Below are 16,408 nucleotides of genomic sequence, written 5' to 3' on the forward strand. Positions count from 1 at the left end.
AAAAAATACAATAATTTCTGTTGAAACTCACACCATACCACACACCCCTACACAGAAACGCACACATATTTTAGAGGATCTAGGTATGTTAGAAGTTTTCAGAAACTGAACGAAGCAGGCGTTAGGGCCAGAGCCCACATCTAATTCTTCAGTATATTAACATCTTGGTTTTAAAAATCATTAAATAATATGCTTTGGGTTTTCTTTCTTTCTTTGGCCTCATTTTATGGAGACCTTCTAGAAGGTCTTCATGGCACTTCCCCGTCTAACCCAACCTAAGCTCTGTATTTCCTGGTTGCTTAGTTTGGTAGAAGCTCCTCGGGGAACTTCAGTTGAAAGTCATCTACTCCAGTCCTTTTCAGATTCCTTAATCCTATCTGAGGGGAGGGAAGGAGAGGCAGGTTGCCATTTCAGTGTTTTTCTGTGGCTGTGATACTGCCCTTGGCTCACGAACCCTTGGGGGAAACCTTAGCTCTGCATTTTAAGAGTTTTGCCTGTTTGATATCAGGAGGCCCTGGGAGGCTCCTGCGTACCCACACTGCATAAAGTAGTTCTCTTTATCTGCCAAGTAGAAGCCCCATTTTGTTCCAGAAATAAGCTGAAAGTGGAGCCCGACGATGTGACTGCAGCAAACCAGGCCTGGCCTCTTTCCCACGCTTTAATTGGGGACCCAGGGCTCGATCTGAGAGGTGCTGTGGGTGGGGGATCCATGAGTTAGGGCGGGTGGTGCATCGCGCAGCTCCTGGCTCTTCTCGAGCATCCAGGAGCTACGTGTGGGCAGATTCTCGCTTCGGCTCCGGGCCGAGTTTGAAAACCCATCACTCTGTTCTTCTCCAGGACCAGAAAGGCGCAGTTCCCCTCGGGAGGGATAAGCCCAGGGTGACCTAGAGGAGGGTCTGGGCGGGTAGCTCTGCTGCTGCAGTGGAGTACAGTGGGCAAGCAGTGGCTCAGATGGGCGCAGCGCCGCCCAGACTAGCCAAGGACAGACAGGGTTGCTTTGACTTGGCCTAAGTCAGCGTGTATTGAACCCCCAAGACACTTTCGCCTCAGCTGCAGGCAGAACGGAGCCACGCGCAGCCTGGGCCCTTTTCCCCTACGGGCGGATAAACTCTTTGACCTGGTCATTCTGTGTATTCCTTCTGGGCCCTGTCAGGTCAGAGGGCGGCTTCTGTGTTGCTGCCCAGCGCGTCGCAGAGGTCCATACTTGGGTCCATGGAGTCTCCGTCTGCCCTCGGTGCTTTGGCAGGAATCACAGTCGCCACCGCAGGACCCCTCTGCAACTTAACCAGCCTTGCTCTCGCTGCTTCAACCCAAAGGGAAGGGCCTGGAGCAGACGACATTCCTTGACGCTGTCAGGACAAATAGGCGCGCGACTGGTGCAGACCCTACTCCAGCACGCCCAGAACTGGCGCAGAGGCTTTCGCGTCGGGGTCGCAGCTAGAACTGCTCTCCCCAGAGCCTTGCCGGGAGGGAAGTAAAAACAAGACGTCCCGCCCGGTACCCCAAATGTTAAAACTGTACAGTTTCGATCCCTCCGTCCGCTTCCCGACCCTAGAGGGTTAAATCAGGAGGGTACATCGCCACCCCTTCCTGTTACTCCCCCCTCCCCCGCCCCGCCTCACCTTACCTTTAAAAAGTTAAAAAATGTCTGCAGTTGAAATCTCTTAAAGGGGCGGTGCTGGTGAAGTACTCTTGGCACGAGTCTCTGAGAAGGCTGGCTAGGGGCGTGAGTTCGCTCCACCAGCACCAAAACACTGAAGAAGAAGAGAAAAAAAAAAAAAAAAAAAAAAAAACGAGAGAGAGGGGGGAAAAAGGAAGGGGAAAAAAGGGGGGAAAAAGGCAGACAGACACACACTTTAGATATGGACAATTAGTCACCAGCGAGACCCTGTACGAAGAGAGGTTTAAATCAGAGGGATTTAATGAGGGTGCTCTGTGCCTTTCCTGAAGCCATGCCCTCCAGCAACTCCCGCCCCCCCGCGTGCCTAGCCCCGGTGGCTCTCATCTTGGCTCTGTTGCTCCATCTCTCCCTTTCCTCCCAAGCTGGAGACAGGAGACCCTTGCCTGTAGACAGAGCTCCAGGTTTGAAGGAAAAGACCCTGATTCTACTTGATGTGAGCACCAAGAACCCAGTCAGGACAGTCAATGAGAACTTCCTCTCTCTGCAGCTGGATCCGTCCATCATTCATGATGGCTGGCTGGATTTCTTAAGGTAAGGCAGGGGCTTCATGGATCATTTTTTTTAAAGTAGCACCCCCCACCCCTTCCTATCCCCCCATTCCAAAGGGGGAAGAAGAAGAAAAAAAAGCCAAGCGGATCTCTCAAAGAGAAGAAAGGTTTTCCTCCTCCTGGAATATTTGCTGAGGCTGTAACTGGTGATTGAGAAAAGCAGTGTTTTCTATTAAGATGCACATGTTTGCAATGCAGAAGGCATTTCAGAAACTTACCAGTTATGACTGAAAAAATGTTGTGCTTACATATATCCACAATTAGCCTCCCCGTCTACTTCCGAAAAGAAAGAAGAGGTTCAGGGCAGTTACAAAAGTGAAGAAAAAGGTCTTGAACAACAAAGACCCGAGAGGGATATATGTGTGTGTGTGTGTGTGTGTGTGTGTGTGTGTCTGCCTGTCTGCGTGTGTCTGTGAGTGTTTAAGCGGGGATCGCACGAAAGTGGAATTTTCCACGGAAAGATCGTTCCGTCAGTTCTCTCCCACTCCCAGAACAGAAAATGAATCTAAGCAGAGGCTTGAGCGGTGGGCAAGTTGGTTCGGATTTTTAATTTTATATCCTCCGCTGTCCTTTCCAGACTTCAGGACTTTTTAAGATACTTTTTATAGATCGAATGGTCCCCCCCAGTCCCTACTCCTTAAATCTCCTGCGATAACTGCATAGTTTAGTTTTTCTTTAAAGAAAAAAAAAAAAAAAGTCCTCGCTCCGGTCATAGCGTATATAAGAAGAGCGGAAAGTGTCCTAGAAGTACCCCGGGGATATTTCGGAGATCTGAATCCAGCACTGGTGGATTAGGAAGCCGGGAGTTTTGTGATTATGGACCCTGCATTACTCTAGGGCTTGGACTCTAATTGGGCTCACCCTCTCCCCAGTTGTTACTGTTCAGCAGTAAGGCAACCACGATCCCTTCCCAACAGGGACAGAGTTGCAGGGTAAAAAAAAAAAAAAAGTCTACAATGTCGAATCCAAGTGTTGAGTTAAAAAAATTTCCCTCCAAATTGGAGCCTCAGCTGTGGGCTCCCTCGAAGAGCTCCGAGAGCTCTCAGTCTCACTTTTCTGTTCTGAGGCCGCGTCCGCCGCGCCTTTCCTGAGTATCTTTCACTCTGGGAAATTCGAGTTTGCTTCTCGCGTGCGCCCGCCCCTCAGCTCTCCAGGTTTCCTTAGCCTCGGCCAGGTCAGCGGACGCGGCAGGTAGCAGGAGGCGCTGTGTGGGGCGCTTCTTCCACGTGGAGCGAGCGTTGCGGGAGGACTGAGTGGTTGCTGTGGCCGCCGCCGAGGCCGTTTTGGTTCCTGCCCGCGCCTCCACTGGGAGGGCGGGAACAGCTCTGCGCGGCCGGATTCCTCCTCGGAAGCTCTTCCGTGCAGCAGCGCGCGTCTGTGAGCTCGTCCGGGAGGTGGGGGGCGACTACACGCCCCACTTGCATGGCGCTTCTCTAGCTACGCGGACTCCTTCGGGGTTCTTTTGCTTCTGACCTTAAAAACAACAACAAACTTTCATGTTCTCGCTAAATGCTTGTCGCAGAAAAGATTGTGGAAGGCGGCTTTTCGGGGAAGAAGCCGTGGTGGGGCGTATTTGCATTGGCTGTGCAGGTTTCCGGCTGGAAGGTTGTTGGAAACGCCGTTTCTGCTGGGCCGGACTCGCTCGGATGTCTCCTCGCCCGCCGTGGGCCCACACGACGGCCGATTGCGCCCGCCGGGTAACGCAGTGCCGGAGTCCTCGGCCAAGCGATCCTTCCGGCGGCTACTGGACTTCTCCAGGCGGCCACGACTTTTGTTAGAAACTGTAAAACTGGAGTCTGTTTTTTTCTCTGTTTTCTCTTATCCACCGCCATTAAGATACTCTTTAGTACCATTTGGATTGGATATTCAGAACCTGAAGCAGCAAAGCGTTAAAAATAACGTAGAGACCCCGAACTTAACAGCTGATGCCCTTAGCATTAAGAGCATCTGTTTGCTCCTTCTCTACCCCTTCCCGAATTAGCAGCGTTTGGCTTTTGAAAAACCTATTTATGGAAATCCTGAACCTAAATAGGTGTAAATAGTATTCTGATGCCCCTCGAGTCTCCTACTACGTGCAGGTTCCACATTTCGGCAAACTTCATTTTCCTCAGAGCTTCCAAATGGCCCCAAGTGGGAAGGAAAAATGATAGAGCCCAACCCGGGGGGTGGAGAGGAGAACGTTACCTTTCCTGAGATCGGGCTGAATTATTTCAGGGGCCAAAGAGGCATTGCTTTTACTGTGCAAGGCGGGGCTGGGGAGTGTTCTCAGAAAGGCAAGAATTTACCCCGGGAATTTCTCTTGCTCAGGGATTTGGGAGATGCATACAGTTGTTATAAGGTAGTGGAAAAGGAAAATCAGCTTTGGCATTAAAAAAAATTAACTTGACCTCAGGTGCATGATCCGAGAGAAAGAAGGCAGGTTTCACCTTCTCCATGGAGGTTGCGATGCCCCTGGGGCAGAGGAGGCAGATCCCGTCTTTCAGCCCAGAAGTTTGGCAAAAGTCGGAGCCCGGGGTCCGTGCGCTGCGCGTCTCCTCCGGGAGAGCTTTTCAGGCAGGGGCAGAAGCCCCGCAACTGCGCCTTAGTCCCGTGTTCTCAGCAGAAGGGCACCCCCCACCTTATGCACACACTATTAACAAACACAATCTCTAACTCTTTGTAAATACTACTTTTGGTGAGCATCGTCGGGGTGCCTGAGGGAGGGGGCCACGACCATTTGGGCGCGGGAGGCGTAGCTCCCGGAGCCCCATGGCCCAAGAATGGGCAGACTGGGGCGCCAGGCATAACTCCACAGAGAGTGGGAAGAGGGCCTTGCTGGTGCCCCGCATCCTCTCGCTTGTCCCCCGGATCCTTTCCTTTCTCCTTCTCTATCCCTGCAGCTCCAAGCGTCTGGTGACCCTGGCCCGGGGACTTTCACCTGCCTTTCTGCGCTTCGGGGGCAAAAGGACCGACTTCCTGCAGTTCCAGAATCTGAGGAACCCGGCAAAAAGCCGTGGGGGCCCCGGCCCGGATTACTATCTCAAAAACTATGAGGATGGTGAGAAACTTGCTCCCCACTCTTGTTGGGTGGGTGAAGTTTGGGGAGTGGGAGCCAGCAATCGGTATGTGTGCGTGTGGGGTGCAGATTTGGAGGAGGGCCAGGTTGAAGCTCACCTGAAAAACTGGTAGCTGTAGGCGAGGGGAAACTGGAGTGTGGGATTCCTGACGTGATTACACAAAGGGGGCTCATCAGGTTGTCCTTGTCCAGGCTGCTGGCCTTTCTTCGGTGGCTGAGTCTCAGAGGCCGAGAACTAGTAGCCAAAACTTATGACTGGCTAGTCCTATAGGGAGAAGGTGCAGTGGGTTTCTTGAGAAAATCCAGTCAGGTTCATAAAGGGGCAGGGTCACGTTTCCTTTCTAAAATTAAAGGAAGTGCCTTTTTGTTTTTCTTATTCTTTGCTTTGCTGAGATGAGGCTACGGAGGGCTTCAGCCTCTTTTGAATCCCACTCTAAAGTTTTCTGGAATAATCCTTTTTAGATTGGTCCATTGTTGGGAAGGTTTGAAACTTTTCACAGTGGGTTCTTCTTTAGACTGCCTAATCTCAGAGTTGCAGTCTCAGAGTTGCACTTTTTTTTTCTCAGTTTCAAAATGGGATTATAAATGCCAGCCTTTCCTGCCAGGATCAGATGAGTTAAGTGTTGGAAGGGCTTTTGAAAATGCGAGATCCTATTCCAGTGTGAGAGGCCAATCTTTTTACAGTCTTTGAACAGTCTCATTTTTACTAGGGAAAAATGAAAATGGTATTTAAGAAAATTGTTTAGAGGGTTTGGTGTTAATAACTATGAACTTGCTGTGTGGGTAGAGGAACAGAGTTTCTTTCAAATGGGCAAGGTGGCAATTGATGGGTCTTCACCCACTGAGGTTGTTTAGATTGGGTAGAAGAGGCATTAGCGTCCATTCCTGGAGAGCTATCTCTGCCCTGTTGTCCCTTCTCATACATGAGCTACAGTTTTATTTTTAAAGGGCTCAGGGACATGTTCTCAGAGCTCCCTGGATTTTGTTACATCTTGTCCTTATAAATCAGCAAAATGAGGAAAAGCCCTTGTATTTTCTGGGGCTTTCACTGAATGGGAATTCTGGAGAGTTTGGATCTATTTCAAGGTTGGCTGAGAAACCTTTTTTTTAAAGTGCCAGACTGGAGAAAGAGGGCAAGACTGAGGCTTCTTGAGTTTGAATCCTGAATTAGACTTACTCTTTTACAGCATTGGCAAAGTGTGTAGGTGTTTAAGGCTACATCTTTTCAAAGGTAAATATCATTGCTATAAAAATGTGGATTGCCAGTAGATTTTGCTGTCACTCATCATAAAATGCTGAAAGGTAAAAGATAATCCTGAACAGCAGCTCTGATGGTAATTTGACCTGGGGCTTTATAGCTCCCAGGGTCACTGTCAGCTCTGTGTTCGGATACAAGAAGGGAGAATATTAATGGTTTTCCTGATGAAACAGCTCTTCTTTGAGTCCATTTGAACTACTTCCTCTTTAGTTTGTGAAAAAACTTGTAAGAGCCCCAGGAACCACTGTGGGAAAAAAAAGGACTATTATAAGTTTAGGAATTAGCCTTTTTCTCCCAAACTTGTACCTCGGATTATATTACCTATTCATTGAGAGTGGGAGATATGCTTAAAATGAAGGATACAATTTGTTTCCCTTTGTACAAGGAGAAAGTGGGCATCATGGTGAGAAAGGATATTGGCAGAAGGCCGTGCCCCATAAAACTTCATAGAATTAGGAAAAAGCCAGAAACGGAAAAGATCTAAGAGGTCATCTTCAATCCTTCCACCACTTCAGGGTTCAGTACAGGATCATTCCATATGGAATCCTTTTCTCGTTTTGTCCAACATAGTATTAAATATCTCTAGGAGTGTAGTTTTCACCACTCCTGTGGGAGAGTTTTTTTGTCCCATAGGTTTTCACTGGTAAATTTTTCCTGAATTTTCCCTTTATATTCTCTAAATATTTGGTTACTCCTCTTTGCATTTTTTTAGACATTTACCTTCAAAATAATTTCTTTGTTGTGTCAGCTTCAAAAAAAGTTTTCCTCATAGCTGTTTTTTATCTAGACTACCTGGATTTAATTCTTTTAAAACTTTCTTTAAAGTCAGTCCTTCCCAACACTAATCTGTTTTATTGCTCCTAGCTGAACTCCTTTTGATTTATGTCTCCTTGGTAATAAGATGCTCTGAACTATATCAGTATTTGAGGCCTTAGCACAGTTAAAGAGAGTAGGAGTGCCCTGTTTCTGCCCTTTGATGCTCACATATCCTTAAATCACCCATATTGTCTTTGTTGTTGCATGTTGCATTGCAGAATTAAAGGCAAAAATGGTTTTGGTATAGTCTCAGCAATTTTGCAAATGTTATACTTCAGTTGTCACTTTTAATCCAGTGATAACTGTCATCATAATGAGCCTCTCAAAATAATTAGGTCTTCTCAGTAAACGGCCCTGTAATAGGCATTTTGGCATAAGTACCTTATTTTTTTAAAAAAGGGATGTATTGTCTTAAACATAATATAGAATAATAACATACATTTTGAATAATTAGATACAGCTACTGGCACATTATGAAATTGAGTGACATAGGGAATAGAATATGGAATTTGGACTCAGAAAGCCTGTATTTCAGGCCTGGCTCTATCACTTACGAATATGTGGCCCTGGGCTTGCTGCTTCTCTGTAATATATGGATGTGATAATACCTGCTCTGCATTGCTTCTGTGAGGGTTCTGAGAGGTATCTGTATAAGATATTTTGTCAACCGCAAAGCACTATGAAGGCTAAGTATTCCTACTTTTATTAAAGGCAGCTTCAGGAAATTTATAACATATATGTTTTGTATTTTAAAGTGGGTTTAAGGAGTGAATAAGATGCGGTAGACCAAAGTTTATGCAGAAGAAAGGAGATAGAATTAGGGAATTGTTTGAGAGGATTAAGAGAATGTAGGGAGAATTTTTAGGGAGAATTGTCTTTAAGGAATGGAGGTGGAGAACATAGGGTGGCTATTTTTTTTGTGTGGTAATGAAAGAAGAGACTAATCTTTAGTTTTGTTATATACGAACATTAAAATGAACTGATAGTTCCAGCTTGGGTAACATACACTTTTCTAGTTAATTCATTCATATTGCTACCTCGATGTGATTTTTTGTTGTTGTTTCCCCCTGAATTAATAGGGCAGTTAACAAGTCATGTGGCTTATATTTTCCAAAAACTTTTAAAGCATATTAATGCAGCTGCATTTTCTCTTTCTAAAGTCACTGTTTACATAAACTTTGGGAACTTCTCTAGTTAGTCCTTTAATACAGTTACTTATTCCACTCTTAGCGTAGGCAACTTGAACTTCATATAAACATGATGATGATGGAGGAAATAAAAAATAGGATTGTTCTTCATATTTTGGAGTCTTACCCTTTGCCTATCTATGTGATGTTATGCTTTTCTTGCTCCTAACAAAGAAATCTTGGGTTAATCTTTTGTTCTTAAGTTTATTTTGCTGCAGTCTGTCTCTTTGTTGTATATTCAGTGTGATTTATTTGTATGCCTGTCTCTTTACTGCCATAACCATATCTTTAATCAAGATATACACCATTTATTATGCACATCAAAAGCCAGCTTAATATTTCTAAAATATCATATTCATCATGTCACTTTTTTGCTGGAAAACTTCGATTATTTTTGGATTGCTTACAGAAAATGTTCAAACTCCTCAACTTGGCATTCAAAGCCTTTTTAAATCTCAGCTTACCTTTTGTACCCTATGTTTTCATAAAACTTTTATTACAGCTCAGCTTTATTTTCACTGTTTCCTTAAAACACCTTTATCTCAACCCCCTTTGTTCAGCCATTCTATCTGTGCTTTAAATGCCTTTTTCTTGGCTCTGTTAAACTCTCACCACCCACTCCACCCAATTCTTGAAGACCCATTGCAAATGCCCCTTATTTTCACAAGCCCTTCCTGAACAGGTCATTTCATAGTTATCTCTTTTTTCTCTGGACTATTGCAGTTCTTTCTCATTATGTTGTTCTTTTGGCCCCTTCTGCCTTGTTTTGCTTTTTAACTTTTCATATATATATATATATATATGTGTGTGTGTGTGTGTGTGTGTGTGTATACACACATATATATATATGAAAAGTTAAACATATATATATGTATTTTTGTTTTACCTTTTCAATTAGAATGCAAATTCTTTATAGGAAGGGACCATATCTAATTGTTGTATATCCTAAAATGTCTAGCATTATGTATGACACATAGTAGAACTTCTGCAAATATTTTTGGCTGCATACTAGGTTAAGAGCCTGTTAAAGGCACTGGAAAAATGGAGGTTACCGATGAAGAAATGAGTAAACACATACATAAAGATTCCATTCATTTTTCACCTTCAATGCATTTTCACACGAAGTCCATTCTTAATATTTATTTTAATGACATACTTCATTATTTTAACTATGTACTCTTTATCTTTGGTAGTCTAAGTGTCTTGGTTTTATACTGTGCATTAAATCAACTTTACCACCTGATTTAAAGCCTTGCACTGGACCCACACTATTTTTTATTGTATCTGTTTCTTCTTTGCCTTTACTTTTGCTTTTCTTGGTTAACCTTATGTAGTTTCTACACCTAATTTTACAATTCCCAAATTAATAGTGCCTTTTCACAAATTTAAATGTTTTTTCAATCTTCGTCTCCTGAAAATTTTCTCTTCTGAGAGCTTCTGAAATCCTAAATAATGAATGTGGAGTACACTTTGTAAACTTTAAGGCACTATATGACTATTATTATTGTTTTCCTTTCTCCAGGAAGTTCTCCTAGTTTTAGTAGAGGTGAGGTAGTTAATTCTTTATCTTTCTATTCCCATTCCATCAATCAAGACATATGACATAAGAACAGCACAACTGCCAAAATACATATTTGCCTTGAACTTATCCACCTTTCATTATCTCACTTTATTTCACATAAATGTTTCTTGAAATCCAATTACATTTAACAAGTGTTTATTGATTACCTGCTCTGTGTTTAGTTTCATGCTGGACAAAATGCAGATTATCAAATAAATAAAAGATACAGCCCTATATCAACATTAGAGCACAACAGTAATCATTGCTGTAGGCAAGATCCACTAATCAGTGTTAAAATAAGTAGGCGAGGTTTAAGACAAAGCACGATATTTGCATAGCCTCAAAGCATCTCTCTCATAATGTTAATTAATTAATTAATTATTGTGGTGGTTTTAGCATAGGACCACCAATACTTTGATACTTTTAGGATGTGGAACTTCTGTTTTCCCCTTGAGTGTGGGCTGGATTTAACAACTTGTTTCTAAAGAAGAGAGTCTATAAAGCAGAAAATAGTAACTTCACAGTGGAGAAGCTGTCAGATATCATTTCAACAAAGTGATCAAGGTTAACATCAGCAGATAGGTCATGTTGATATCATGTATTCCCTGATATCATGTGATGAGAAGGGCACTTCACCTTTGTGATATTCTTTCCCCAAATCCATAACTCTGTAAATATGAGAAAACACTAGTCAAATTGAAGGATACTCTACAAAATACTTGACCTTTCCCCTTCAAAAGACACTGTCTCTGCTGTCAATGATCTAATAGCTTGTTAGTGAGATAACATTTATAATGATAAAACTGAAGAGTAACACAAAGACAATACAGCACTTGTTCCACAAGTGCTAAGTGGAACAAAATTGTTTGCCAGGATATGACAGGAAAAGTAGAGATGAATACTGGCCAGACTTAGGTGGGAGTTAGGTTGGGCCTTGTGGAAGATGCCTAGACTTTGGAGAAGTAGAGATGAGAGAGGACATTTCATTCAAGGGAAAGAGCATGAGGCAAAGCCTAAATATGTGTTTGGGTAATAAGGAGACCACCTGCCTAATAGAAGGTACATGTTAGAAATTATATTAGTTCATGTTGCTAGAAGCATAACAGATTCTTTTTTATAGAAGCCTATTTGCATATTTTTTTCAGTAATGTTTATAATTTAAAAATTATGAAAAGCACATGTTAGAAATTATTCTAAGAAAAGCTCATATTTCTAGAATTATGTCTAATTTGAATTTTAAGAAGTGCTAATGTATTTTTGTTAGCTCCAAAATATGTAATTAAAAAAGAAGAAAGTACATGTGTGAGAGTAAAGGTTGGTTGGGTAAATCCAGATCAGATGATGAGAATGTTGAATTTTAAGCATAGTAAAATGGAATTGGCCCTATAGGAAAATAGAGGCTATTATAAGTTCTTTTACTCCATTGGAGAGGGGAAGGACATGTTTTCAACATGGATAATGACTTTGCCCTCTCCCATTCTTCTTTTCCAAATCATTGCACACATTCATATACTCTAGCTAAAGTGTGTTATAACTGAACTTGATGAAGTTTGAGTTATGAAGCATGTTTGAAGGACAGATAATTTAAAACTAAATTAATTCGGTTCTTATAGGGTATATAAAATAAAGGTTTTAGAATTTGCTTGATAATTTTTGTTACCCTTCCTTCTTTCACAGAGTAAAAACAGGCTACTACTTTGTAACATTTATTCACTCATGAATTTACTCATTGAGCAGGCAGCTAGCTCCAGGCCCGTTTGATGCTGAGGCTGGGAGGATGAATGAGGCCCAGCTATGGTTGTCAAATTACATACTCCTGAACTCTTATCACTTCAGCAGCATCAGTCAAAAGCAGTTTCTAGAGATTTTTAGGCCAAGAAAAGCCTCCATTCCAACGCCACTATTTGGCTTTTCATGATTTGTCTACCAGCAACTTTAGAAGGATTTGACACAATTTAATGTTGTATTAAAGGGTGTCAGAAATCACCTGAAGTTTTATATATGTTTTATTCTGCCTTTTGGAAACAAAGTGGGTGCATTTTCTATAATGTTTGAAATTTGGTACCAGGTCCTGAGTGCTAGTTGCAGCTCACTGTACCCCTGTGAATTTGAATGTGGTATCTAAAGATATAGTTATCATGCCATTTAGTCACAGTTTAGTCATTGTGGATCTATATAGTGCTGGAAGTGGTAGAGAGGAGATCTGGAAACTCTGGTCTGCTGCTTGTAGAGGTGGCTTAAATAATTTCAGTGAATCAAATAGTCTAGTAAATAGGTCTTTCAATCACAACCACATTTGTATAATTTATCACCTGATCATTGGGGCTAAAGGTAATCCACAAAGAGTTATGTGTTCCTATACAACACAAATTGTGCTGCTGTTGCCAATACCAAATATCACTGTTTCTCTTGCCATATTTATTTATATTCTCTCTCCTGTCCTCCCAAGGCCTCCTGGTGGGATGGGTACATCATGGAAGCAAAGAAGTTTCTTTCAAAATTCCCTGGGCCTGTTTAGCCTGCCAGTCACATGGTCTGGGCTCGTAGAGTCAGGAGCCTCTTCTGAGAATCCTTCATCGGAATGGATTAAATATTAAGACTCTTAACTTCTGTGCTTCTTAGTACCTTATTCAAGTTTTCAGCTGTCTAGATCTATGAGGCAATGGATTGGAACTCTGAACTGTGTGTGTGTGTGTGTGTGTGTGTGTGTGTGTGTGAGACAGAAGGAGAGAGAGAGAGACAGAGACAGAGAGAGACAGAGCATATGAATATATGAGCATGAAAGAATTTGGTGTGTTTTATTTTTTACACTTGTCCATGGTGGTGATGTAGGCAAAGTAAATACAATTTGTAGACTAGAGGCTAGTTCTATAGGATGTATAGATACCTTGTTGAACTCCTTTGTCTTTTGGTTTCATGATCAGTTTTCTTCACTTAAGTACAGTGAAAAGCAGTGTAATTTTGCTTAATTCAATACATGTTTTTTAAATTATAAACCAAATGCCAAGGTTAGTCAAGATACTGGGGCTACCCAAGAGGAATAGAACATGAACTGTACTCTCAAAGTGCTCTGGTCTTACATATTCAATAGAATTTCTCAATGTTCTTGAGTATCATCACTCTACTTTAGTCAGAATAATCTTTGCTAAGCCTTTCCACTTCGCTCATAGTATACCCTCTACCTCGAACACTCATTTTCTGTCTTGAATTAAAATTTTTACTTGTCCTTCAAAGCTCTGCCCAAGTCCCCTGTTTCATTAAGCCTTCTGCTGAGCCAATCCTCATTAATCCTCTCTCATTCTCTAAATTTTTCTGAAATTCTGCTCTGAATACTTGATCTAATTTAGTCCAAGTGCCCCAGAATTTATGTTTGATTGACTTAAGCAGACATCGTTTTTGTCTCTAGGAATTTACAATCAAAACACACTGGGATTGACATACACATAAAAATCCATATAGATAACCATCATCACATTGCATGGAACAGACACATTAAGTCAAACAAAAATTTATGTTATTTACAAACCTTAATGCATGTGTTTTGCTTTTTGTGTGGTGAAGAATGAAGAGTGAAAAATATAAGCTGCATATTTAGAAAAGATGGGGTACATATCTGTATCGTATGTTTGTATTGAGGGAGTTGGGGATTAAACCAGGACCTTATTTTTTACTTGCTTTGGAAAGGCAGAAACACCTTGAGAGATGGAAGATGAGAATGCAAAAGTTAAATTGCTCAGATTTGGGTCATTATCTTTGAAATACTATGGAAGAATGGATGTTCCCCCTGCAGCTTAATAATAGTAATAATATAATAATATTACCTAACATTGTTGGGTGCTTCTTATGTGTCAAGTACTATTTTAAGGAATTTACATAGATTAACATTTAATCCTTTTATCAACCCTATAAGGAAAGTAGTATTTTCCCATTTGACAAATGGGGAAACTGAGGCACAGAGTGGTTAAATAACTTGCCCAAGGCCACCTAGGTAAAGAGTTGGGGAGCAGGGACTCAATGAATGACATCACCCATTAAACCTGAAGGCTTAAGCGGAGCCTCTGTTAATGAACTTGTTTTTCTACTAACTAAATGTGTCATTGTGCAAATTGTTAACCTCCTGAAGCCCTCTTTATCCATAAAATGAAGAAAATGGACCACATTATCTGTTTGTAGCATCTAATTCTGAGATTCTGTGAGTCAAAGATCTCAGACATACAAGGCATGTAGGAAATAATAGCAATGGGAACAAGATAGGATATATTCAAAGGTTAAAGGATGTAGAACAAGCTGTAAGGGCTATAGAAGTTCAGAGAAGGAGATTAAGTGAGAGCTGGAGTAGTCAGGACTGGTGCCTAGGAGGAGGGAGCTTGACCTGGCCTTAAGGGTAAATAATAATAATGCTAATAACAGCTACTGTTTATTGAGTTCTTACTGTGTTTTACATGTGGTATCTCATTTAATTCTTAAATCAATCTGTTGACAAACGTGTGAGCATGCACGTGTGTATGTGTGTGTATATGAAGAAATAGGGACTCAGAAGAGACATGTGACTTGCTTAAGGTCATAAGATCAGTAGTTAGTACAACCAGGATTAGAACCCAGTCCTGTTCTCTCTTCACTGTGCTTAGATAAGAGGGATCCAGTCTTTGGTTCATTCACTATTTCATTTATTCATCTATTCATGTATCAGGCACTCAAAAGCCCTATACTAAGTATCGTGGAGCAGTAAAAAAAAATGTGTGCTATAGACCCTCCCTCAAAGGTCTAGTGGGTTAGGACACAAAATAGTTGTTAGGGAAAACAGCAAAAGAATAATCACAGGGAGACACATGAACAATTGAAAGAGATGATTGTCACACTTTATGACATTTGAAGGAATAGGACAGCATCTGATCCAATGGAATAGAACTTATTAGTTCTATCCAGTGGGATAGAACTATTTTGGAAGCAGATGAATTGAAAAGAATACTAGAAATGGATCAACAGTGTCATTGATGTAAGGGAAATGGCAGGAAAAAAAGCAGAAAAATAAGAATATTTGAAAAAGTTGTTGGAAAGTTACCATTAAATTATTGGGCAATTTTAGAATTACTTTGTTTTTATTTATATACTAGAACCATACTCTGCATTTTTCTTCTTTCAAGTTCTGAGGCCAGAGAAACCTTGTGAAGGGTAAAGGGAACTGATAAGGGTGAAGTTTCAAGAAAACCCTTCCTTCATACCTCTCTTCCTTATCTTTCTCTTTGAACTGAGAGTTTGTTAAACTCAAGTAGAGATCACTTTTATAGCCATTTACAATGAAGAAACTATGGAGTAAAGAGGTTATATATTCTACACAAAGTAAGTAACTGTGCTGGTAAGTGGCAGAGCTGTGGCTGGATCCAGGACAGTCTCACTATGAAGTAGGTGATTTTCACCACCCCCATTATAGCATAACAGCACAATATTCCTCATTCTTCTACCAAGACAGCTTCAAAGGCCTTTCCTCTGGGGTTTATATTAACTTGAGTCTGATTTGAAAGTTTGAGAATGGGGCTAAATGAAAATTATGATTGTTTACCTCATGTCTGTTTCCATCTGGTTTGGGCAGTCTTCGTCTCCCATCTATTCTGTCATCTTTGTCTAAGGAAACTGGGTTCCCTTTCTCCAGCCTCTCTTCATCCTCCTGCCTCATTAATCTTTCTGAAGCTCCACGTTCTCCTGTCACTGCCTAGCTAGAAACCTTCAAGGTTATCCGTTGTCTAACTTAAATCCTCCTCATTCTCCTCCAGTTTTCCAAGGCCCTCTAGAGTCAGCCCACCTTCCTTGGCCAGCTTCTTCTCTCCTCTTCCCCACAGGAACCTGAGTTTATTCACAAGCAGATGGTGTAGCTTCCTGTCACAGAGCTCCTACTCATTCTGCTATTCTCTTAATTTCTAACCCTCCGGATTTCGCACTCCATCATCTGTCTGCCCACTTTTTACCCACTTCTAAATTCTTCCTGTCTTTCAGAACCCTGCTCAAATTTGTCCTCCTTCTCTATGAATTCTTCACGATCTCATTTATTCATTCATGAAGTGTTTATTGAGCCTGAATTTCCAAGGTATTTGTTGTATAAAAATCACTCTTTTGGCTATTTTCATATTCTGCCTCAATGTTCTCAGGTATCTTTTTGTGTATGTTCATGTAGACTTGGCTTAACCCCTAGATTATAGGTCACTGTGACAGTAGTGATTTTATCATTTTTGTTGTTGCTACAACATCTAGTAGCTGTCTTTTGCCTAGTAGTTCTTCAGTGTATACTTGTTGAGTGATTATTTGCC

At 41.7% G+C, this 16,408-nt stretch overlaps 1 protein-coding gene across 3 annotated transcripts in view; it reads left to right on the forward strand.

Annotated features, from left to right (window-relative positions):
- The first annotated feature begins 1,809 nt into the window (after positions 1 to 1,809).
- The window catches only part of HPSE2 (heparanase 2 (inactive)), a 577,000-nt gene continuing 562,401 nt past the window's right edge, over positions 1,810 to 16,408 (forward strand). For all 3 annotated transcript variants that reach the window (XM_060034305.1, XM_060034306.1, XM_060034307.1), the window contains exons 1-2: positions 1,810 to 2,212; positions 5,109 to 5,266. In XM_060034305.1, the coding sequence (XP_059890288.1) occupies positions 1,923 to 2,212; positions 5,109 to 5,266 (448 nt within the window). In that variant the 5' untranslated portion in view covers positions 1,810 to 1,922. The remainder of the gene's footprint in view (positions 2,213 to 5,108; positions 5,267 to 16,408) is intronic.

This window comes from Delphinus delphis, chromosome 16 (genome assembly GCF_949987515.2).
Source record: "Delphinus delphis chromosome 16, mDelDel1.2, whole genome shotgun sequence".
In the NCBI taxonomy this organism is placed as follows: Eukaryota; Metazoa; Chordata; class Mammalia; order Artiodactyla; family Delphinidae; genus Delphinus; species Delphinus delphis.